The sequence below is a fragment of the Anser cygnoides genome, chromosome 26, assembly GCF_040182565.1.
Source record: "Anser cygnoides isolate HZ-2024a breed goose chromosome 26, Taihu_goose_T2T_genome, whole genome shotgun sequence".
Classification (NCBI taxonomy): domain Eukaryota; kingdom Metazoa; phylum Chordata; class Aves; order Anseriformes; family Anatidae; genus Anser; species Anser cygnoides.
This window is the reverse complement of record NC_089898.1, coordinates 4,381,881-4,405,933: the sequence shown is the minus strand read 5'-3', so window position 1 is coordinate 4,405,933 and position 24,053 is coordinate 4,381,881. Positions and strand designations below refer to the sequence as shown.

Sequence of the window (24,053 nt, the reverse complement as noted above, 5' to 3'; positions counted from 1 at the left end):
GGTGTGTATTTTTGCATGCTGTGCTTATTTTTGCCACGCTGGTGGGTGATGCTGCATGCTGTGCAACGCTGTAATGAGGCGTGATGCTGTAACGGTGTGCAATGGTGCCTGTTGTGCAATGCTGCATGCTGTGCAAGGCTACGCTGGTGTGCAATGCTGCATGCTGCCCAATGCTGCACCAGTGCACGGTGCTGCATGCGATGCAATGCTGCATGGCCGTGCGATGCTGTGCTGCTGCATGCTGTGCAATGCTGCACTGCTTTGCACCGCCACGCAATGCTGCACTGTAACACAACATCGCACTGCCGTGCCCCCCGCCCCCGCCATGCAACGTGCACACACCGCTGCAACACCTGGAGCATGACACGATGCCCGCACAGCACCACGGAGCCCTGCGGCGCTGCACCGAGGGCTGGTCTGACCCTGCCTGGCTCTCGGTGCTGAGCCTTTACCGAGCCCTTCAACCCCCCCCCCCCCCCCCCAGCGCTGCACTGAGCCCCGCGGCCTCATCCTGCTCCTGGGCCGGTGGCCACGTCCCCAGCACGGGGCCGCCGCCAGCACCGGCCCGCCCGCGCCCGGAGCCACCGCCGTGACGGCGTGGGGCAAAAATCCGGAGAATGCATGAGCCAGCAGGAGGCTGCGGGAGCTGGCGGACACGGCCGAGCAACAGCACGCACACACAACCCCCTTTACCCCATCCCGGACCCCAAAATGCAGCCGGGTCGCTGCAGGGCCCCCCCCACCCCCCCCAGTTACTTTGCAAATCCAAGGTGCAAACGTTGCCGTCGTTTCCGTCGCTGCAGGGTGGTGACGCCGCGTTGCTGCCCCCGAATAGCTGCGAGCAACTTCCTTCGGGGGCTGCCACCCTGGAGCTTTGCTGCTGGAGGTAAGAGCGAAAAAGAAAAACCCCAAAAGGGACTCAACTCCCCCCAGAAACCAAACCGTGAGCACAACACCAGAGCCCAGGCACAGCCTTCTGAAAAAAGTGTCCTTTATATCACTTAAATAACTCTAATCCAGGTATATTAGGGGAAGGGGGGGGGGGGGGAATAACAGGACAGCCGATCACAATAACATATTATAGAAATCAAAATTAATTTAAACCACACAAAATAAATTAAAACATTAAATATTAACTTTCAGTGCAACATATACAGAAGACAGAGTAACCATGACTAAAAAAAAAAAAAACAAAACCAAAAAAGAAAACCAAAAAAGCTTCGGGTCGGTTATGATAAAGACTACAGAAAGGATTAACAAGTCGACGGGAGGTTAGAGCACCGGCTTGAGGAGGTTCCCTAGGATTACGGTTCATTTTTATTCGTCCTAAAAAGAGCAGATCTGTCCCCAAAGGTCCGTGCGGCGTTGGGGCTTTGGAGGATTGCCGAGCTGAGGGCTCGGCGGCACTTTTTTTTTTTTTTTTTTCCAGCAGGCACGCTCGTAGAAAAATAAACCCAGTGACCCCGCGCTCGGCTGGGTTTGGGTTCTCTTTTTGCCTTTTGGTTAAAAAAGAAGGAAAAAAAAAAGAGCATTTGAAGGGAAAAAAAAAAAACAAAACCAACCAACAAACACAAATGAAGCTTTCCAGGGGCCGGCTCCGCAGCAGGCAGGATTTTGGGGCGTTTTCCCCCATTTCCAGCACTCTGGGCTGAAAGCTCTGGCGGTGGGGACGGCAATGGGAGCTGGATTGTCGAATGGAGCGGGGGGCACTGGGAGGCACTGGGAGGCACTGGGAGCTCCTCCGCTGCCAGCGCCCGCCGCGTCAGTTCCCCCGCTGCCGTCACCTCGGGGGGGACGCGGGCCCTCCGCGGGGCTCGCTGCCATCCCCCACGGTGGGGAGGAGAAAAAAAAAAGGAAAATAAAAAAAAGAGGAAAGGGGGAAAAAAAAAAGGGGGGGGAAACCGAAGGAAAGAAGCTATGTCCATCCCCGGCGCGGCGTCCTGGCTCGGCTGCGGCAGCTCCGGCTGCGTCAGACGACTGCAGGAGAAGAAGAAGGAGGGAGCGGGGTCAGGGGGGGCCCCGCCGTGCCCCCCCGCCCGCGGCGCTGTCCCGTACCCGTCTCGGCGTGGCAGCAGGACGCGCTGCCCTTCAGGAGCCCGGCCGGCTTCTCCTGGCCGCAGAGGGGTTCCCGGCAGCACCCGCAGCGCTTCCGCAGCCGGCAGCAGCTGCGCGAGAGAAGCAGGGAGGTGACTGAGGTTTGGGGTCCCACGTCGCACCCCAAACGTCCCCGCGGGGACCTGGGGGACCCCCCCTACTCACTGTATGAGCACGCAGACGGCGATGAGCACGACCGAGGCCACCACGGCCACCACCACCAGGGCGGTGATCGTCTGCTTCTTCTGGTTGGCGGCCACCACGGCCAGGAGGTCGGCGTGCTCGCAGCGCGTCCCCACGTACCCCGAGTGGCACCTGGGGGGGACAGCAGCGTCACCCCTGGGTGGCAGGGGCAGGTTCAAGCCCCGGCTTTCGGGGCATTTCAAGCGGAGACTGTGTATTTGGGGTGCTTGTTCCCAGCAGAACCCACGCTGAAGTCGGGGGTGGTGTCGGCACCCCACGGGACGGGGCGCGTGCCACCCCGTGGCACGGCGGCCGTGATTTTTGTCACCCCCCCCCCTCCCCGTACGGCAGCACCCCCGGAGCGCTCCTGTGGCACCGGCAGGTCCTGGGGAGCATCCCCTGGTGGCTCTGCGGCTCCTCATCCTCGCTCCGAAGCCGAGCTCGTGCTCCGAGGCACTTCTCGGGGGGGGCGCAGCCCCGTTCTCCCCCCCCCCCCCCGCGCGGCCGCGCTCGCCGAAGCGGCTCTTACACGCACGCCGGCTTGTCCTCCTGCACGAGGAAGCGGCAGGTCCCGTGGAAGCAGAACTGGCTGTGGGAGTCGGGGCACTCGTTGAAGTGGGACCGCACCGCCGCCGCCACCGGCGGACCTGCGGCAGGGAGAAAAAAGGAGGAAAAGGAGAGAAAAAAAAAAAAAAAAGTATTTTTCGCTATTTCGGCCCGACTGCTGGATGGCTCCATCCGCCAAAACGAGCCCAAATCGGTCCTATCCGAGGCCCCCCCGCCTTGGGAAATAAGCCTTGCAGGCACTAGAGGAATTTCCTAAAGAGCTTAAAGCTTAAAACGGGGGTGGAGAGAGTTAACCAACAGCCTCGGGGGCTGCCCCAGCCCCGAATTCGGGGAGGGAGCAGCGCCGCGCGCCGGGGATGCTGGTTTCCATTACGCCCCGCGCTGGTTTAAATTATCCTCCGCAGCAGAGACGGAAAACAAATATCCTGCTTTCGGATTAGCCCTCGCATAAAAGCACATCCGATCGCTGTCGTTTCAAAGCCACCTCAAGTTCCTGTTGCCGTGAATTTATGGCAGGCCGGGGTAATTAAACCCACGTCTGCTGAATGCTTCCGGGTCCTGCGCGAGGCGCGGCGAGCCCAGACCCCGCGCGTGCCCGGGGAGATGCTCGGATCCCCGAGGGGGTCCCGGGGCAGCGTCCTCGGGTAGCCAGGAGCTGGGATTTGGTTTTGCTTTTGGAAAAAAAGCCGCCGGCCTCGCGACGGCATCGCTGAAACCCAGCACGGGCTGCGGGCGAGGTCCCCGGCCGCTCTGGGATGTTTCCTCTGTGAGATGAAAGCTGCAGCGCGTCGAGCCCCCTCGCCACAAAAACCCCATCCTCGGGGGTGGGTTTAGCTAGGAGAGCCCGCTCTCTCCCTGCTCCTGACTGCATCCTCTCCTCTTCCCTACAAAAACAGCCCTTTGGGGGATTTTAATGCGCAAAGATGAGCTCTAAGGGAGTTTTTCCGAAGTTTTTGCAGCCCAGCCGTGGGTCGTGCTCATGGGAAAAGGTGCCCGAGTAGCACAGATGGGGATGAGATGCGCCAGCCCCTGAGCATCCTGCACGCACCGCTCCATCCTCCAAAACCCCAGACTGACCGGGGGAAAAAGCCCCGTTCATCCCTTGCGCCACGTCCCAGGGGGAAAAGCATCTCGCGGGGACCTGGAGCAGCGCCGGCGGGGACGGCTCGGAGGCGCTCAGCACCCGCCGGGGCACCGCGTCCCTCCGGCCCTCCTGGCTCGCATTAAGCAGCCGCCGGCGCTCGCAGCTGCCGGCCACATTGCAGCCGCGGCGCGGGCGGCATCACCGAGCCCTGGCCCGGGTCCCAGCGCCCCGGCTCCGGCCGTTTTCGGGTACGTGGGGCTCAGCTTCGCCTCCTGCCCCCTCGGTGCCCGGCCCAGACGCTCGCCCTGGCGCTCGGGGAGCCGCTTCCTTCACCACGCGCCGGCGAGCGCAGCTGACCCATCCCTTTTCCCAGCCCGGAGAGGTTTCAGATCCCTGCCAGGAGCCGTGGCTGCTTTTTAACCTGGTGCCGGAGGAAATCGGCCGCTCGCGGTCCTGCCGAGGCTGCTTTGCTTTGAGCAGCCACAAACCACGAAACGCCGCGGCAGCCGGCTCGATCCCCAAGGCGAAACCGCCTTGCGCTGCTTTCGCCCCAACCTGAGCTCGAGAAACAGCAGCGAGGAGGAACAGAGGGGAGGGCTCCTGGCTCCCCATTGTGCTGCTTTTATGAATGAAGCGATTTATCGGGCGCGAACGGCTCGGTGCCGCCGCGAGCCGGCGTCAGGCACCGGCCCCGGCCCCGCGGGAGCTGCGGGGCGAGCAGCATCCCACCCCGGGGGCGAGGGGAAGCAATCCCTCTCCCCGGGACTTCCCAAATCGCAGCACCTCGCAGCCTCAGTGCCCGAATCGCCCCGCTCCCGGCCGAATCTGCCGCAGAGCTGCAGCGGGACCAGGCTTCCCCGCGTGCCAAGCGTCTGCTCTCCAGGATGCGTCCCCCCGCAAAGAGGGCTTTTTGGAAATAACCACCGCAGAGCCCTTTTGCCTCGCTCCCCGGGGCCTGGCACTGCTTTCCCCTTGGGTGGGATGCTGCAAGCCCAGCACCAAGCACGGAGCAGCTCTTGCATCTCTCCCCCCTGCTGAAAAACATCGGGTTTGGGACGCCGAGCCGGGCGCGGGGCTGCTGCTCCGGCACAACTCTCGTTTTACAAACCAGGGAAAAAAAAAACACCAAAAAACCAGGCAGCACTCGGCTCTGCTCCTGCACCCCGGGCATCGCCCAGTGGTGGCATTTCACGCTCCAGCTGCTTTCAGATGGAGCGGCCGGGCTCGCGCTGCCTCGCCGCACCTCCGGAGGCTCAGGGCAAGGTGCTGCCCCAGAACCTGGCTGTCCGTGACCGCAGGAAAACATTTCTCCTTCCAGCTGGTGCCAGGGCATCGCTTATCCTCGAAGCTTTGTGTTGGGATAGCTGCAGGGAGCAGGACTGGTACTGAACAGGGAAAACCGCCCCGAATTCACCCTGCGTGGCCATGCCCTGCAGCCCTGAGCTCTGCGCTCCCGACCCTGCGGCACCGGCACCGCAGCGCCCGCGGCACGGCGAGGAAAACCGAGCAGGAAGCCTCCGAATCGCCGACGTGCTCCCGTCCCGACGAGGAGGAAGGGGAAATCTGACTGCAAGCCCCGCGTTGCCTTTCCCCTGGAGCTGTCACATCGCAAGCCCCGCACAGCCAAGAGCCCCCCATCGCCCGATGCTCGCCAGGGCTCCTGCGCCCACCCGGAGCCCGCGCGGCTCCGCAGGAAGCTCTCGTGGGCTGGGTAACAGCAGATAAACCCCGGCTGGGTTTCCTTTGTCGCTTTTCCAGCGGCATTAGTACGGGTAACCCAAACTCACCGCTCAGGGCCGACGTCGTGTTCTCCAGGGCATGGCACACAGCTACCAGCACGCCTGCAGAGAGAGGGCAGAGAGGGGTCAGAGGAGCTGTCCCGACCCGGCTGGGACCAAAAGCTTCAGAAAGCAAGCAAAAAAACACCCTAAAAACCCTAAAAAGGATCCCAAGATAAGCAGGACAGGGTGCGCCGTGCTACCAGGGCACCTGCAGGGCACCTGCTCAGCCCAGCTCCACGCTGGGCAACCACGGGGCCGTGGCCGCGAGCCGAAGTGGCCCAGCAGCTCCTCAGCCCTTCTCCAGCCACCCCCGGCACGTGGGTGCCGAAATCCCCGCGCTCGAGGACGCACGGCCCCCAAACCGTCTCTTTTTGTAGGGAGAAGGGTTTGGGAAGCCCAGCCGGCTCCGAGGGTTTAAGCGGGCGGCTCGGCCCTGGGGTGCGAAGCCAGCTGCGAGCAGCAGCGCCTCCCACAACCTCTGCCCGCAGACCCCTCTTTGACCCAATTACTCGCACGGGTTTAATTAAATCATGCAGAAAGCTTCAGCTGAAGGCAACGAGCACGAGACAAAACCGGGAGGCTTGCTCCCGTGGCTCGCCAAGCCAAGCGAACAACCGCTCCGTTTATTTTTCGGGGCGGTTTTCCCTGTTTTGGCTTCTCCCCACCAGCCCTGGTCGCACCTTGCCCCACGGCACCGCAGCCCCTGCCTGCCCCCGGTGTTTTCTTCCCGGGGAAGCGGCGTTTGGGGCCGTGCCCTGCCTCCTCCCAGCTTTTTTTTTTTTTTCTTCCCCCCTTGCACAGAGCTGACCCGGGTTACGCCAGGGCTGGCAGCGGGAGATGCTCGCCCGGCGCAACGTCCTCCCTGCCCCTCTCCCCTCCTGCGCGCGAGCCGAGGAAACTCCGGGCGTTATTTTGGGAAATGGCTCATCCCTGTGTCATAGGGCGGTCGCATCATCCCCTCCTGCTTTCTTGTTTGGCCAGCCCGGGAGCCCGCGCTCGGCCCCGGGGGCTCCGGCGGTGACGCCCCCGCCGCTCTCCACCGATGGGCACAGCGCCCGCTCGCGCTCAAGCCATTTGGGCCGGCCGAGCCCAGCCAAAAAAGCAGCCCGGCTCACCCCGTGAGATCACCCCGGCCTTATTTGCTGCTCCACCTCCCTTTGCGTCACCTCTCGCTCTCCACTTGGCAAGGGTTTCGTGGTTCTGCCGCCGGTCGAGGGCCGCTCCTCTCCCCCCGTGAGTCCCCCGAGGGCCAGGGCCGAGCTCTGCGGGGACACGGGGCAGCCCCCCCGGCACAGCGCGTTTCTGCCAATATCCCACCCCCTAATCCCAAACCCCTGCGAGCAGGATGGAGACGCTTTCCCCAAAACCCAACCGACCCAGCCCTACGCCACCTTTCCCGGTGGGATCTTCACGCCCGCTCCCAGCCCCGTTACCCCGGCCGTCGTCAAACATTCCCCATCTTCGGGCCACCCGCCGAGTTCAGGAAGGTCTCAAAAGCAGCATCAAGGAGCGAAGACCTCCCAAAAACTCACGTTCCTGGCACGGGACGCCCAATGCTCAAGGCGTAGGTTTGCCAACGGACCGAGTCCCACCTCGTGCCTCCTTCCCATCACCGGCCTCGGCTTCGCCCCCTCCGCGGTCCCAACCGCCACCCCTCCAGGCGTCCCCATCCATCCCAGCCCCGTCTCCGGCGGCTCCCGACCGGTGACTCTGCTCCTGGAGCTCCCGCTCAGCGCCGTGGGTTGTTTCCTGCCGCGAGCTTTCCCTCCTAATCAGCTTTGCTCATGTTTTCCCCTCGGCTTTGGAGATTAGCCCTCCGCAGCCGCCAGGTGCGTACACACGGAGCGGGAGAAGGGCGAGGGGGAGGAGGCTCCAGTTTCCCTCGTTATTTTAAGCGAACGCTCCAATCTGCTGCTTAGATAAGGTTGAGAAAAGCGCTCCTACCCGGACACGGCGGCGGCTGGGCACCGCAGAGACTTAAACAAAAGCGGGCTCGAGGCCGACAGAAGCCAGACGGCCCCGGGAGCGCCACCGCCGAGGGAAGCCAAGAGCTGGCTGCGAGGGGAAACCCGCGGCTCGGCCCCAATGTGGGCAACCGCCGGGGCCGGGGAGGAGCTCAAAAACCCCACAGGTAGCGAAGCAGTGGGAGCAGCGGGGACCTGGGTGTCCCCAGACGGAGGGATCGAGGCTGGGGCTGCCGGGACAGCGGAGCTTTGGGGTGGGTGCTCGCATGAGGGATGCTCCGTGCGGAGCTGGAGCCCTTCGGCACAGGAACCGGGGGGGCTGGAGGGAGTGGGACAGGAGCACAGCGGGGAGATGGTGGGGAGCACAAAGAGGGAGATGTGGGGTTGAGACCCGCGGCGGTCCCGAATCCGAGCGGCACTCACCTCGTGCCGCATCCCCCCCGACCCAAGCACAGCCACGGGTCCCCTCGAGGCTGACCCCAAGCAACTCGCGACCCGTTTCCCTTTGGGACGGCAAAGCAAGAGGGATGCAGCCCAGCAAACGGCCCTCCTGGAGCACGTCCCTGCCGGCCGCCCCGTCCCGTCCCGTCCCGCGGGGCTCTCGGAGCTCCCCGAGCATCGCGAGCGGCACCTGCGCCTCCGCCGGGTCCGGCCGCAGCCTGGGGACACGGCCACGGCCCCACAACCCCTGCTCATCGCGGGGTGCCCCCAGCGAAGGAGCCTTTTAATTGCAAAGCAGGCGACGGGGCGCTCGGGCTAATTAAGCCTACCCTAAAACAAATTAAAGGGACTTAGCGGGCTCCCTCGCCGTCGAGGCCGTGCGTACAGCCGAGCGAGCCGCCGCGGAACGCGCGTTCCCACAAGCGAGGAGCGGTTTGAAGCAAATAACTCGGGGAGGGACGGAAGCCAAATATTTGGGCGGCCCGGGGAAGAAGAGCGATGCAGAAAGTTATCGCGGCGGAGGCGCGCCGGCCGGTGCCTCTCGCGGAGCGATGATGCTCGGGGGGCTGAGCGCGGGCTCCCCGCTTGGCGGTTGAACCCTGGGCGGGGGGGGGGTCCCAAAACCCCCTGGGGGAATGGGGAGCCGAGCCGGGCGAAGCTCGGGGGGGGGGCTCCAAAGGGGCTCCAGCCCCGCAGCCCCCCGCTTCTCCCCGCGGCACCAGGGGGGGTGCGCGGGGTGAGGGCGAGCCCCGGCCGCCCCCCCCCCCCCCCTCCCCCCTAAAACCTCGCTCCCCGCTCCTGGGCGGCCACAACCCGGCCCCGACCGCGCCTCGGCCCCGCTCCCGGTCCCGCTCCCCCACCACGTACCCAGGGCCAGCGCTGCCGCCGGCATGGTGGAGCTGGAGGTGGCGGTGGCCGTGGCGAGCGCCCAGAGCGCGGCGGGGCCGAGGGGCCGGGCTCCGCGCCGGCGGAAATGGGCGCGGACTCCGCCGCCAGCCACTGCGGGCCCCGAGGCCCCGGCCCCGGGGCGGAGCCGCCCGGCCCCCCGCTGCCCGAGGCCCGGGGAGCTCCCGGGAGCTGCCCCCTGCTTGGCTGCGTCTCGCTCCGGTCCCGTGTTTTTGTTTTTTGGTTTGTTTGTTTTTGGGGTCCCCCCCTACAACACCCAGCGGGGGTGATCCCCCCCCGGCTTCGCCTCAGCGACCCCCCCCCCCCCCCGGGGGCTACCCAAAACACGCACACCCCTCACTCCCCCATTTTGGGGGTCTCCTGGGGGTGATTCCCCCTGACTTCGCCTCAGCGAATTCCACCCACTCCCCCCCACCCCGGGGATCCCAAAACCCTCTCGCTTTTGGCAGCGGGGCCCTGGTTTGCTCGTAGGAGGCGAAGGGCCGGGAGGAAGGCAGCAGCCGGCCCTTCCCTCGCGCACCGAGCCGCCGGATTGCTTCACTAACCACAAGCGCATTCCTTCAGCTGCTGCTGGCCAAGAGCCTACGCCCCTTCCTCTCCCGATGCAGATCTCACCTTGGTGATCCAAGCCTTTGTCATCCCGAAATCAATAGGGCCGCACCGCAGCCAAGGCCACCTGGGAGCCCGGGGCAGGGCAGGCGGCGGGGCTGGGAACGCGGCACGGGGCCCCCCATGATGGAAAACGGGGCGGTGGCGAGCGCATCTGCCTGGGGAATTGTCCCCAAGGGCCTGTGATGGGCCACGTCCAACCCTTGTGCTTACCTTGCGTGGCTCCTGGGACGGGGGCTGGCCTCGAGGCATGGGGACGCGTGTGGTGGCACGAGGGGATGAGTGTGGTGGCACAAGGGGACGAGCACGGTGGCACGGAGGGGACCCCCCATGTGGGGCCGGTGCCGCGGGGACACCCCACGGCCATGCCCGCGCCGAGGCAGCGTCTCCGCGGGAGCCTCGCAGCGCACGGGAGCTGCTCCCAAGCCTGTGGTTTGAGCTGAGCCGAAACTTCCAGGCGTTCCCAGGTGATACCATCTTCTTTTAGCATTTGAAAGCGGCTCTGCGCAGACGAGGGGCTGGGAAATCGCTGCTCCGCGCGTTTCCAGTCCCCAGACGCCCAACACTGAGTTTTAAGCCCGAGCGTTTCAGCACAGCAGACACCGCCTAGCTCCTAAAAATCCCGCTTTTTCAACCCAGAGGGCCAACACCATGGGCTGCACAGCCTGGGTGGGCTTTGTCCATCCCCATGCTCCCGCCCGAAACTGTTCAGCTCCAGCACGCCCTACCCGGGATAGTCCCCGTGAACGTGGCAGGGATGGGAAGTGGCCAGCACCGGGACACCGCTCGTGGGCAGATACGGCCGCTGGGAAAAACAAGAAATAAGCAGCTGCTGAGATCTGGGGTGGCTGCGGGGCCAGGCAGAGCTTCCTCCCGTCCCACAAGGGTCACCGAAACCTCCTCCAGCAGCAGGTGATTCAGGTTTTAGCCACCAGCTGGAAGCACCCGAAGGAAAACCAAACTGTGCCGACCCCAGCTACAGCCCAGCGCAGGCCGAGCCACCCTGTTTCCCTCCGTGCTTGCCTTTCTCCCCTCCCACGTGCTGATAGCCGTGATATTTATTTGTAAATAGATGCTTCCTCGTTTGCAATATTCCTCCCACTCCTGGTGTGAATCACTTGTGGAAGCAATTGCTGCCTCCGCAAAAACTGGAATTGTGGCAATTCGGAGTGAATCAGGGCAGGGTAACAAAGCTGCCGGGGTAGGGGAGGAGGAGGAGAGCTCGGCGGCGGAGCGGCTGGGGAAAACGGAGAGCAGGAGGTGCAGAGGAAGCTGGGGATGCTGGCAAATCCTAGAAAGCCGGCCGTGAGGTAACAGGCAAGTCGTAACAAAAGGCAACCTTCCACCACACGTGAGGATGCTCTGCAAAAGAGCAGCGGTGTAACAGGGCAAAAAACTTGGCTCTGAAGTCGTGTGCCAGCCGGGTAATCGGAGAATTCCGCTTAAAAGGAAAAAAATATATATATATATTTTAAAATTTCTCCCCTTAATTTTAATCAGCTTCCTATAACCACCTTTTAAGTTATGGAGAAAATCTGCCAGCCAACGAGCTGGGGTCGATCAACGCCGAGCAGCGGCAGGTTTGCAGCCAGGCAGAGCTGGCCCCTGCCCTCTCCCGAGGATTTTTGGGCTGTGCCAGCCTGGCCTCACCCGCTGCACCGCTGCTTTCCGGCCATGAGCTTCACAGCCCCGCAACCAGCAGCGGCTCCGGCCCTGGCTTTCACGTAGACTGGAGATTTTCATGCTCTTCCCAGTGCTATAAAACCGCAAAAACAATTATTTAATTGTTTCTCCCAGATGCTGGCAAGGTGCAGCCAGTGCTGGGAGGCTGGGTGGTTTTTTTTTTTCTTCTTCTTCTTTTCAAATTGCTCTTTGTCAGTGGCTTATTCTGGGTTTTGAGATTAAATGGGTTATTTATGGGCTCCAAGTTAGGTGGAACTGGGGGGCAGATTCTCAGCCACGGCGGAGACCGGAAGCCTGCAACCCAAATCCAGCACTCTGCCCTAACAAATCGATCAATTTAGGGCAAAACCCTAAAAAAGAAACTATAAAAAATGATAATCTCTCTTTTCACAAAGTTGGGAGGATGTGATAGGTTTTTTTTTTTTCTTTTTTTTCTGCTTTTAAGCTTTCCTTTGCCTTCCAGCAATTCAGCTCCCTCGCAGGCAGTTATTGAGGCTGGAGGGCAATGGCTCAGACCGCTCTGCTCTCAGAGGCTGCCGAGTGAGAAAACCAAAGCAAGGGCCTGGCAGAGCACAAATCGAGCCGCTACTTCAAGCAATTACCCACAGCAAAACGCGCCCCACGCCTGGACGGTGCAGAAGCCACAAGGAGCACTCAAGCCTCACTTAAGCCCCCGAGATAGAAGGGGAATTTTCTGGCTCGGGGCATAAAGGCGAGTGTCACGGTTCGGAGGAACCTCTCGGCAGGACGAGCTCCTTGTCCGTCCCCACCACAGAGATGCCTTTAATCTCAGCTTAAAATATTCTGACGTGGCGGGGGAAAAAAGGAAAAAAAAAAAAAAAGGTCCATCTATATCCTGCCCCGCAGCAGCATGTAACAAGGGGGCTGTGTGTTTGTGTCCAGCATAAAAGACTCCGGCCGTGTATTTATCTTGGATTGTGAACGTGAAAATTAGGCACAGCGAAAACATCGCCTCTCGCGCTCTCCGCCCCCTTCCCCGATTGCTCGCACAAACCCAAATTGTAGCCGCCGGGATGTTTTTGGCTTCTGCTTTGAAGGGAGAAATCAATCAGGTGGCAGCAGCCAGCGGAGGCTCAGGCGTCCCCCTGTTTATTTTCTTTACGTATGGTCCCAGGATAAGTTAAATATTTCCCCCAAGGTCAGCGCTAACTGGTGCGGCTGCTCAGGAGCTCATGTTCCCCTCCTGCAGGCTCCCCCCCCAAAATGTGGCAAAGCCCCCGCAATGCTCAGCCCCCAACCCCTTTCCCCACCACCCCAAATTTTGCCCCTGAGCCAAGCTGCCCGTGCTCCCACGAGCTCGGGCTGGGCTCGGAGCGCATCCACCCAGCCCCTCCGACGTTTCCTCTGGCGCGTAAGCCGCCTGCCTGCTAAAAATGGGGGCCTTATTTCATTTTTTTTTCCTGGCTTTATCTTGCAGCGACCGGTTCTGTTTTTCTGCCAGCTTAAAAGGCTCTTTCATAGCCGGTATTTTCCCCTGTGAATGTACATTTTATTCAAGTCTTTTTTTTTTTTTTTTTTTTCCTAAATAACTTCTTGGGGTTTTGTTCCTTACCAGACATTTTCTTTAGCTCCCCAAATTATGTTTATGGACATTCTTTGCAGCGAGCCTGTATAAATAAAGGATTTTTTACCTACGGGCTCCTCAGCTCAAGCCCGGCCCTTGTCATCGCCCCTAAAAAGGGCTTTGTTGGCTGCATTAACGAAGCTGGTTTCGGGCTGGCACCTCTCGAGCTAGTGTCAATAGTGCAACGGGCTGTTAGCAGGAGGCTATATTATATATATTTATCTTCATCCAGCAGCGGCAGGGCTGGAATAGGGGCTGCCGGCTGTGATGCCGAGCGAGCAAAAAAACTCTCTTTTGGTGCAAGAGGGGAAGGTGGCAAGGACAACGCTCAGCAGGGCAGGAGCTGGCCGTGGGGTCCCCCTGCCAGGTGTTGTGGCTGCCCCGGGGTTACGGGCTCGCTGCGAGCCGCTGCGGTCGCCCGCGGCCGAGCTCATTTCCCCCGCGGGTTGGTGGCACCACACAAGGGGCATTCAGCTGCGGTGGCGAGCGACCCAGCTCGCACTTGTGCGCCGCTCCCGGCTGCACGTCGGTCCGTGCCCTTAAAAATCCCGAGGCTGTGGGGTGGTTTTCGCCCTCCGGGGGGGGCGGCCGGGCTGCTCAGGGAGCATCGCGGCGGGTGGCTTTGCAGTGGGACCCCGTGAGCAGCAGCAGTGGGAGGTTTCGGGGTGGCTTTGCTGCTGGAGCAGCTCCCAAAATGCTGGCTGAGCGCAGCGGGCAGGTGCCAGGAGGCTTGGGATACCCTCACAGTGCAGGTGGGACCCGCTGGATGAAATACCCGAGACGTTTAGGCAAGGTATTCAGGCTAGGGAACCCTTCCCCTGCCCTTTCTCCATTTCCAGAGTAAACGGACCTCAGCGTTCACCAGGGGAAAAGGAGCACAGAAGCCAGGACCTGCGGCTGAACAGAGCCCTTCAGTCTCCAGGCCATTAATCCGCCGCCACGCAAGGCGCCGTGGCAGGTCACAATGCACGGCACATGCCCGAGCTTGATGCATTTGCCCTTGTTCTGCTTGTTTATCCCTCACTTGCATTGTGCCCGTCCAACGCCGCTCGCGGCGCTGAGTCAGCACCCGCCAGAGCAGCGGGGCCACCTTCGGTGCGACCCCGTCCCTGTGCAGCTCCCGGAGGAAAATCGAGGGCGGCCGGGGCAGGAGGACGATGCTGGATGTGGGAACGTGCCTCTGCCTCCCCAAACGAGGAGCTGCCCCGGGGGGAGGCCCCGCGAGCCCACCGCCCACGGGGCTGACTCACAGCCCCCCCGTTCCGAGGAGGAGATGAAGGCGAAGGGCTGGCAGCGCCCCGCAGCTCCCGGGACGGCCGGGGGAGACACGGGTGAGTCAGCCCGGCAGGAACGGCAGGAATTCCTCCTGCCAGCCCTACCTGCCCGGGGAACTCGCACACAGGTAGAACAGGTCCAGTTGTTCTCCGCTGCCATAACTCCTCCGGGATGAGAGAGACCCTGGAGGGGATCAGATGCTCCGCAGCCCTTGGAGATCCTCCGAGATCTCGCAGCACCCAACACCTGCGTTGCCTGAGCAAGACAAGCATCAGGAGAGAGAGAGAGGGCTTGGATCTGCACCAAAGCCCAACAAGATGTCAGTGCACAGGTATTTTCACACCGCCTTTACACCCCGTAGCCTCCTGCTTGACTGGAACAAGCCTTGAACTTGGCTCAGGGGTGGGAAGAGACTGGAACGAGCCTCCTACAGACAGGAAGGCTAAGACGTGAAGGCAGCCACGGGGCTGTGCCACCCACCAGGAAGGCTTGTGCCAAGCACAGGAGGTGACACCTGGAGGCTGGGCCGGTGACAACACAAGGCTGGGTGCTAACGGGACAAGGAGCTCCGTCCCCACGGCCGAGGGACATTCGAGGCTCATTTTAAGAACTGCGCAGGGTCTGGAGCCCTCCCGCCAAGATCTCACCGAGGGACACGGAGCCTGTAATAAAACATTTGCCTGTCAGGCAGAGCTGCCTGGGGCACGGCCCCGTGGTGCGGAGCCAAGGCAGCGGCCGGCAGCAGAAGGACGGGCAAACATTTCGGCTGGAAGAGCCGGGGAGCCCCGCGCTCCGCTCACGTGGCCGCCGGGCTTGACAACACTGAGCCGATTTTGCTCGCTTGCAAAACAGAAATTCGCTGCTGGCCCGGCTCCAAGCCTGGAAAATTTCGAGTGCACGGAGCAGCCTTGGCAAAGTGGGAAAGCCGATGTCAGGGGCTGCGTGCGCACGCACGGAGCCGCACAAACCCAGCCTGCGACCGCTGCAGCAGCGGTGCCACGGCACGGGGTGATGCAACCACCTGGGGACGTGAGTCAGGGCCGGGCTCTGTCGCAGCCCAGCAGCTGAGGATGTGGCCCGGGGAGTGACGGCGCTGGCGCAAGAAGGGGAATTCAGGCAGGGAGAAGGGAATGAGTTTTCTGGGGATCGTTGCTATTTCGGGGCGAAGCTGCAATGGTTTCCTGGCGTGTGACGTCGCGCCTCAGCTGGGTGACGGCTTCTGCCCCAGCGCGGTTTGTTTCACAAGAGCTGCTCCAAGAAAACACCCACATCAGCGCCTGCTGTGCCCGCCAGAAGTCACGCGATGGCTGCTTGGTTTGGTTTCCACGCCGTAAAGGTGCCGGGAGCCCTCCGTCCTCGCGGGGCAGCGAGCAGCAGGTGCAGCCCCAGCAGCAGAGCCGAGCGCCCCCAGCTCCGACCCGGAGCCCCGGCACATGCAGCTGGGCACCACGGCTCACCAGCGCACCCTGCAAAACTCCCTCGCAGATGGCCTCGAAAGGCCAGGCAGCATGAGAAAACCCCCTAAAAAATGAATCGCTTTCATCTGCCGTCACACCAAGCACAGCAAAAAGCTTGCTGCATAGATCTGTGCCACCCAGCCCCGCTCGGATGGAGGCGCGGACTCGGCGGGCACGGTGGCAGCGTGCGGGGTCCTGGCAGCACCAGCTGCCCCTCGCTGGCTGCCCGGCCCTTGGCAGGGCCAGGCATTTAAACGGGCTGAAAAGGAACCGGAGCACAAAACGCCGCACAGAGCATCACAAAGGCGGCCTGACGTCAGGGCGCTGGGAGGTGAAAGGCTCCGGGCCAGGAGAAGGGAAGCTGTGTTTGAAAAATGACAATTTCTGTCTAGGAAATGCAAGGGCCGTGAAAGGAGCCCTTCTTCGGGGCTCTCCAGGAGCCAGGGCACAGAACAAGAAAAGTCTTTGAACGGCTCTGTACGCTGCTCGGCAGCCTGCCAGGAGGGCTCGCGGGAGCCCGGCGGAAAAAACTCTGCAGGCTCGCTCGGGGAGACACCGAGCGCGGGCGGCCCCGGGCCGAGCTCCTCCTGCGGGGCAGGGAAATGCCGTGAGCACCCGGCTTCTCCCCGGCTCTCCTCTTGTTTTTGCAGGTATGAGCTCTGGGGGATGCTCTGATCCCATCGGGAAGGGCACTACAGGGAGCTGGGGGACAAGAGAGAGGAGGAAAAAAGCCCTCCTTGACCATACGCTCCCTCGGTCAGCGGTGGGTTTGCCTCGACCCAATGTTGTGCCACTAATGAAGCGTCCAGAAATGATGTCCCATTAAAAAGCGCGGATCATTTGGAGTGAGACACGGATCATTCGGAGTGTTTTAGATAAGGGCCACGCATCACATCCCACAAATGCTCTTGAGATGGGGATTTGCCTGCTGGGCTCCCTGGTATGTGGGCTATTTGTGCAATGCCTCATTGCCGACATCGAGGTGATGCTGAAATGCCAGGGCAGGTGGGACAGGGATGGGGAGCAGCAAACAGCACCCAATTCCTTCCCGTGGGCCCTAGGGGGACCCAGCCTGAGCCACAGAGATCACTTCCCTCAGCTCCACCTGGCACAATTCTCATTTCTCTCCTATTTGCGCCCCCAGACACCATTAGCACCTAACAACAGAAATTAAAAGACAGAAAAGGACCTGGCAGGGCTGCTCAGCTCGCCGCAAGCTGGGGCTGCTCCTCAGAAAACAGCCGCCAGATGAGCCGTGGTGGCTGGCAGGGCATGAAAGGCCACTTCCCAAAGGTCTGCGATTCCTCTTTTGTAAGTCCCGCTCCACTGAAAAGGGAACCGAGCGTGGCCTCGGGGGTGACCTGCTCGCCCCGGCTGCCCTGAACTCTTTGGCCTCCTGCAAAGTCCCTCGGACGCCAGCCCAGGGTAAGGTTTAGCAGGAGGCAGAGGTTTTATGTTTTTTTTTTTTTTTGCAGGCTGGGCAGCTTCAGGCCTGGCTGCAGAGCCAGAAGCCATGGGGGGCACAGGATGACAGGCCAGCCTGGGGGCTTCCCCAGCTCTGGGCGCACGGAGCGGGTTGCTGGGAGGATGGTGCCATCTCCTGGCACCGCAGGGCTTTCCCCACCCGGCACTCACACCTCAGCCACCAGGAACCAAGGGTGTTTTCCCCTGCGAAGGGCCAGAACTGAGCTCCTTTGACACAGGCAGGGAAACTGAGGCACAGAGCGGTGCCACCGCTGGCCCACGAGCGCTGGCAGCGAGGGAGCTGCAGCGCGTTCCTCTGCTGTCACCTGGGGACCCTCCTGCCACCGAGCCCAACCACACCGCCCGTCCCCTGCATCCCACCTCGCCTCTCGGCACGGCTGCGTGTCCGCGGGGCGGTCGAACCTTGGCTGCCAGCGAGCGGCCATCAGGCTTTGGGGGATGCTGGAGGAGCAAGAGTCAGCACAACACGAACTTCAGGGTCAGGTTCTGCCTCTCGCTTAAATCCCGAAATAAATCGAGTTTTCTTCGAGACCTCCGAAGAAGCGACACTAGGAACAAGTCCATCTCCAATGTCCATCTTGCTCTTCGGAGAAGAGATCCTCATCTTCCTTAAGCACAACCTCCCAGGCATGGTTCAATAGCGGAACTGCAAAAAAAGCTGCAAAAAAAAGATTAAGCTTTTTAGTTCAAGCTGAAACAAAGCAGGCATCTTTGGGGGTTGCAGAGAAGGAAAAAAACCCACCCCAAGCACAGAGCTGCAGGCCAGCCTGAAGCTGGTGCTCGCACTGGATGCCGGGCTCAGGTTGAATCCCTTGCTCAGCTTCCCCAGTTTTCCTCCAGGGCTGTTTCCAAGGGAAAAACTGCTTGGAAACAAAGTGCTCCCCTCCTAAATCCCAGCCTGAAACGCTGGAACACTTCCAAAATGCATACTTTTAATTGTCAGATTGGAATGTTTTGACATTTACAGGCATTTTCTCCTCTTTGGCCGAGACTATTTGTCAAATTAAAAGCAGCTCCCGCAAAAAAAGTTGCGGTCCTTTTGTCGAGAAACATCCATTGGGTGCAAATGGAATAATTACTTACAGCATACAGGCAAGTGATTCATCTGTGCCCTGTTTTAAAACAATGTGGGAAGCTGTCCCCTTACACTCCTGTAATATCTTATAAATTGCCGGGGATATAAGAGGGCTCGGAGGTACGAGAGGCCCGTGGAGAGCACTTGGAAGGAATTGTTTCCATGCATGAATAATGCAATACCATATATATATATATATATATATATTTTTTTTTTTTGCTTTGCTCCTCAAACTTGCTTTAAAGTTCAGAGGAGCTGGCAAGAGTCCACAAGACTGTAGTATTTCCAGCTTAGATTAGATTGAGAAACTTGCCTGTGCAGCACGGCTGCTGTTAAGCAACTCCTGCCCCTGGAAATCTGCTGGTGGCTGCTGCCAGCGCGCCCTGTCCCCAGGAGCGAGGCCTCGTCCCTTCGGGGGACCCAGCGGGGGGCGGTGGAGATGATGGCAGCCCCGACCTCTGCCATGCCCCCCATGTTTAGTGGGATGGCCTGTGGCTGTCTCTGCTTCACTGGCATCTTTTAAATGCCACTTCGGTGCATTGAACTCATTCAGCTGCAAATAATCCATGCATTCTCTTGTTTGGTGGATTTTCAGATATTATACATTGATTTTGGGGAGAATGAGCCAGATCATTGCAGTTCTCCAGATAGGGAGGGGAAAAAGGGGTAAACCCCGGAATTCACTTATAGGTACATCACAGGTAGAAACACCCACGGCAGACTAGGGGTGCCTTCACCCGGCACAAATGAACCGTGGAGGACTTCCATCACAGCTTTGCAAGGATTAACTTTCACCCTACACAAGTTTTCCGGATAACCATCGCAGCTTTTCTTCTTTAACAGCTTTCTGCCGTTCTTACGAACCATCCCCCAGATCCGGGGCACACTTCTTATCATTAAATATGTAATCAGTCACTAATAAGCCCAAACGATCCAGAGGTAATGATAAGCTTTTGGTCTCTTTTCCATCAGACACTCATCCCCATCAGGACGGAGCAGTTCACACGCGCAGCTTTCCTGCTTTTCTCCTCTTTTTCCTTGCAAGGCACAGCAGAAAAGGGTTTCCCCATCCCTCTGCCACTCCCTGGTGGCTTTCTAATGAAGAGGCAGGAACAAAAATGAAGTGAGCTCTGCGCGTGACAGCGCCCTTAGGAAATTCCTCCCGGGGTTCACAAGCTTTGCTCTCTGCAATGCAACCCGGTCCCACACGTCACCAGCTCCAGGAAGGGCAAAGTCCGCTGCCGACGGCTGTCCCAGCTACCCCAAACGCAAGCCACGACAGCACACAAACCTTCCTCGCCGCCCGACGTCACCCGGGAGAGCAGGGCACGGCAAGAAATTCTCTTCTCGTTAATCAGCCGGGGAATATCCTGCTTCAACAGGGCAGGCAAAGCACGCTGCGGGCAAGGAGCGTGGCTGCCGTGGCACAGAGAGCTACTTGTAGCACTAATAACGACGTGGAATAATAGGCCTAAAAAAAAAATAAAATAGGGTAGGTGATAAAATGAAGCCCAGGCTTCAGACGCGTATTTGCAGGTTTGGATGCTGGAGGAGGTGGGAAGGGGATTTACCTGCTAAAACATGCAGGCTGCTCTCTCTAGCTGCCAGGAGCTGAACAGGGAGACCCAGCCACGCTTGGCATAAGGATTTCAAGGGGCCATACGCACACACGCTCCCCAAAGTGACGCCACTCGGGTTTCTCCCACTTCTCTTGCAGGATTCTGGCAGCCAGGGGCTGTGGCCAGCCCCGGGAAGTGCAGTGTCCGTGCAGCCCTTACGATCATCATGAAGGATTTCTTTACAGAACCCAGCAAATCTTAACCAGGAATTTTCATCCCCCAAAGGGGCTCGGAGCTTTTGTTCTACCTGAACAATGAAATCATTTCTCCCTTATTAGATCTGTACACACAACCCCAGGTTGCAAACACGGTAACAAACACCAGCACCGCTGACAAGTAATAAACTTCAGCCAAAGTAAAAGCAAAACACATACAGCGGGAGAAACATTTGATTACCCTCCCTTGCCACATCCAAATTAAATTCTTGCTACAACCAAAGAAAAGCTGGAGCCGTATTCAGAAGCCCAGAACAAAAAAGAGCTTGCAGAGAACAGCAACGAGCTGAGCAGCAGCCTGACGCGCTGCAAGGTGCTGCTCTGCAAACGCTGGGACCAGCAGCAGAGATTTTATAAAATCTGTATTTTAAATTCTGCGTTTGCTGAACTAGAGGCATCCCGTCCTACAAATCCTGCTGCCGTTCCCAAGCCTGCTGCAAGATGCTGCTCTGCTGGGGGGGTGTTGCCTGCGGTGCTGGGGTCACCCTGGCTCCTCTCCCAGGGGAGCACCCTGCTCTTGCTGCTCCCTGGGGCTCAGCACCCATGCACCGGGGCTGGGTGCCAGGTGCCAGAGGTGCCTTCAAGGGATGCTGCCAGGCCGATGAGCTGTCCGAAGGCTTGGGAAGATGACAGGCATAAAGGAGGTTTGCTTACACAGCCAGATGTGTCACTTCCTCCACACCTTCCAGCAGGGGCGAGTCCACAGTGTCCTCAGGGAGCATACACAAACCTTTTATTTCTTTCCCGCTTTATTCCCCCAGAGGAGGTATGAGAGTGGGGGTTGTGGCTTGAGGTCCTCTAGGATGCAAAAAGGATCTTGGCTGACTTTAGATAACTACAGCATTTTGGGGCTCTGGTCCTTAAACCTCGCTGCTTTATAATGCAGGCTCCTAAAATGCTTTGGGAAATTCATTAATCTAAAAGAAGGTGTCAGGACAGCAACTTCTCTAGAGATAAATCCTCCCATTTCGCTGCTGTAGCAGCGTGGTTAGATGAGAGGCAAGGGGTTGCAGCTTCTCCCCTCAAAATGTTTTGCAATAATGGTAAATGCCATTAGATGTCAGTGTGCTCTCAGCTGTCGGGCAGGCGGGCTCTGCTCAGGAGGATTTAAGGCAGATTGTTTATCTCTGTGAGGTAGAAAGCAAAACCCAGCCCCTTCCTTCCACCCAGCTTCTGGGGGGTCTCTGTCTTACTGCCTTGTCCCGAGCGGGACCGAAATGCAGGCCTGGAGAACCCAGAGCCTGCTCTGCTTCAGGAAACGAAGGTATCTGCAGGATGGTTTACAGCAAAAAGAACAAAAAGGGGTTGAACGTAGAGCATGCAGAGAAACAAGATTTGACTCAGAGTGGCCAGCATTAAATATCAGGGACTCATTACTACATTTTCTAATGCTGCTGTCTTGCAAAGCCCAAACTACAAATCAGCTGCTCTTCAGCTGCCTGGTTCTGCAGCCAACTTAATGCCACGGGCCATGATCCTGCAGGGTGCGAGTGCCTTCTCAAGGTCACTGCAAGCTTCAGGGCCCAGAATATCGTAGGACCTAGGTCTGGGCACCCCCAATGCTTAGAAACCAGGGCTGAGGCCAGGGACTGACCTTTAACAAAGAGGCAGCCTTCGTCCAGCACCGCGGTGTCCCTGAGGTCCTCCCCTGCTTAGAAGCACAGGAGATGAGGCTGGCCAAAACCTCCAGTGTTTGACTCCAGGAGCTGGAACTTGAAGAAAGTGTATGTAAAAATAGAGCTGGGAACATGAACGCCTTGTTAATATCTAATCCTGAAAGCAAGGGTCAGTCGACTGACTTGTAAGTCTGATGAAAGCTGCACTGCTCCTAATGGTGCGGGTTTTACCATCGCAGTTTTTCAGCGTGGGAAGTGAAAACATCACTGCATGACCCTCGGAGACAATCCCCCCACACCAGCAGACTGGGAAGGAAAAGGCTGGCTCTTGCTTTTTTTTTTTATGTATCAGGAATTCAGAGGAACAAACCAGCACAAGAGTCGCTTTGGCTGCTGCAGAGTTGGAATAAAATGGTGACGGTGCATCTTGCTGCTCCTTGCCACTTCCACAGTTAAAAGCTCCAGGTATGTGGAGACTTCGGTGACAGTGGCATGGAAGCTGGTAGCAGAGGGAGTTGTCTTCACATGCAGAGCAGTTTTGAAACCTCCTGTCTCCTGAAGGGATACGTTTGTGCTGTTCCTTCCACCCACTGCTTAGTATTATCACATTTCACAGGAGTGTGAAGTATCTGAACAAACAGAGCTGGGGAGCTTTGAAAAAATGCTACAAGCACCACCTACACCTTGCTGCAAATGTCAACAGGAATCAAGAAGTTCATTTCCTATGCAAGCGAAGTCTTCAAAGCAAGCCCCCCTCCTGTTTTCAACCAAAGGGAAATGCTGCTGCTGACTGCATTAGGCTCTGGAAAGACACAGGTGGGATAAACAAAGGAATGTAAATTTGGCATCCAGCACTCTTTCATTAGGTGGCTCGAATCTCCTGGTTTCTGACAAAGCTCCCTTTTGAGTGTCTTAATTTGCTTTACCTTGAGATGGCTTCATGTGAACGCCGGTCCTCTCGTGGGACCAGCCTGGTGCTGGGTGCTCCTTCCTCTGTTAGGTTCGGTCACCGGTGGTGGCTTTGGCCGGAGTTGGAGCTAGGTGAAAGCTCATTTGCAGTGCCAGGGTTTGCACCTAGTGTTTAGGCTAGCACAGGGATAAACACACCAGGCGTTAGGGAAATGGAGCCTTTTAACATTCCCGATGACTGTCCATCCATTTTCAGTGAGATGATGATAATGCGAAGGCTGTCATCACGTAGCTGTCTTCCTGTCGCTCTTCAGAAGAGTGATTTTGGAAAGCATCATCACCCTATACCACCTTGACAAAGGTCTTGCTGTGATTCTCTGGGAACCCGGTGTTGCTCAGATGCACCCCAGGAGGCACGACAGCATTTCAGTTGTTTCGGCGTGGGTGATTGTAATGGTGTCAGCAGCATACGTTGCTAATCCAAACCTGCTTATAGAAACTGGGGGATGCTTCAGAGCCTGCAGCATCCCCTCGGCACCCTGGTATGGGACTGCAGCCTTTCTGCTCCCCTCTGATGTGTCCCGTTCCCTTTGATGTGGCGGAGTGAGCCCTGATAGGGATGAGCAGCCTCCGGCAATTGCACTGGGAAAATTAAACTTCCCAGATCTTGAGAACACACAGCAGAGAAAATGTGTGAAAAATTGAAATGACAAGGTTATTCAGGTCATTTCTTTAGACAGCTTCAGCCTGGATAGGTGGCAAAGTAAGGAGAGCAGCTGAGATCCCTCTCCTAACAAGGAGGATTTACAACATCTACTTGAAGCCCAAAGCACTCTCAATTCACGGGCCAAATCCTAAGTTTTGATGGGCATATCCCCACTAGCTGCTTTTTACCTTGTTTTCCCCTTATGTCCCCAAGTCCTTGCAAAGACTGGGCCCTTACCACGCCATCGCTGTCACCTTAACAGGGCTGCTGATGTTTTATGGGCCCGTTCTGCTTGTTCCAGCAACACATGGGTCCCGAAACAAGTGCCGGCAGGTGGAGCATCCTGGGGCACAGGCAAACGCCAAGCCTCTGAACTTCGCCAGGGATAAAACATAGTGCTGTGGCTTCTCAGATCCTTAATGGCAAAAGCATGAAGCCAAATAACATGCGGTTTGTTTTAAAAGAAATCCTATTCTGTTTGATTGGAAAAAGTGAAAAAATCACAAAGAGCTCATGCTGCCTGCGCTGTGTGGGAGGACCCAGACCTCAGCATGGAGACGTGGAAGAGCTTAATCCTACACCTAGAAGGCACAGCTGCCCTGTTTCAATGGAGCTGGGTATCAGTGCATCTGTCTCTGGAGCTCCAGAGAATTAATCATTCAAAGTATTTTACATGCAGACTACTTCTTTTGTTGAAGTGGAGATTTGTGGGAGAAATCCAGCTGTAAAAAAAAGCTTTTCAGGATTTTATCAGAGCCTGGAAAGCAACTGTATTTCATTTAATTAACTTCTAATTTTC

The 24,053-nt window shown here is 58.6% G+C and overlaps 1 protein-coding gene across 3 annotated transcripts; it reads right to left on the bottom strand.

Annotated features, from left to right (window-relative positions):
• Positions 1-973: 973 nt before the first annotated feature.
• On the bottom strand, positions 974-9,138 carry TGFA (transforming growth factor alpha). Of its 3 annotated transcripts, none has more exons than XM_066983590.1 (6): positions 8,982-9,138; positions 5,716-5,769; positions 2,813-2,924; positions 2,260-2,409; positions 2,056-2,190; positions 974-1,977 (listed from the first exon to the last, which is right to left on the bottom strand). In XM_066983590.1, exons 1-6 carry the CDS (start codon positions 9,004-9,006, stop codon positions 1,305-1,307), a joined length of 1,149 nt encoding a protein of 382 aa, XP_066839691.1. In that variant the 5' UTR covers positions 9,007-9,138; the 3' UTR covers positions 974-1,304. The 3 variants fall into 3 exon arrangements, with proteins under 3 accessions (XP_066839691.1, XP_066839690.1, XP_066839692.1); XM_066983589.1 differs by having other exon boundaries at positions 2,807-2,924; positions 8,982-9,137; XM_066983591.1 differs by having other exon boundaries at positions 1,837-1,977; positions 2,056-2,165; positions 2,807-2,924; positions 8,982-9,135.
• Between the last annotated feature and the right edge of the window lie 14,915 nt (positions 9,139-24,053).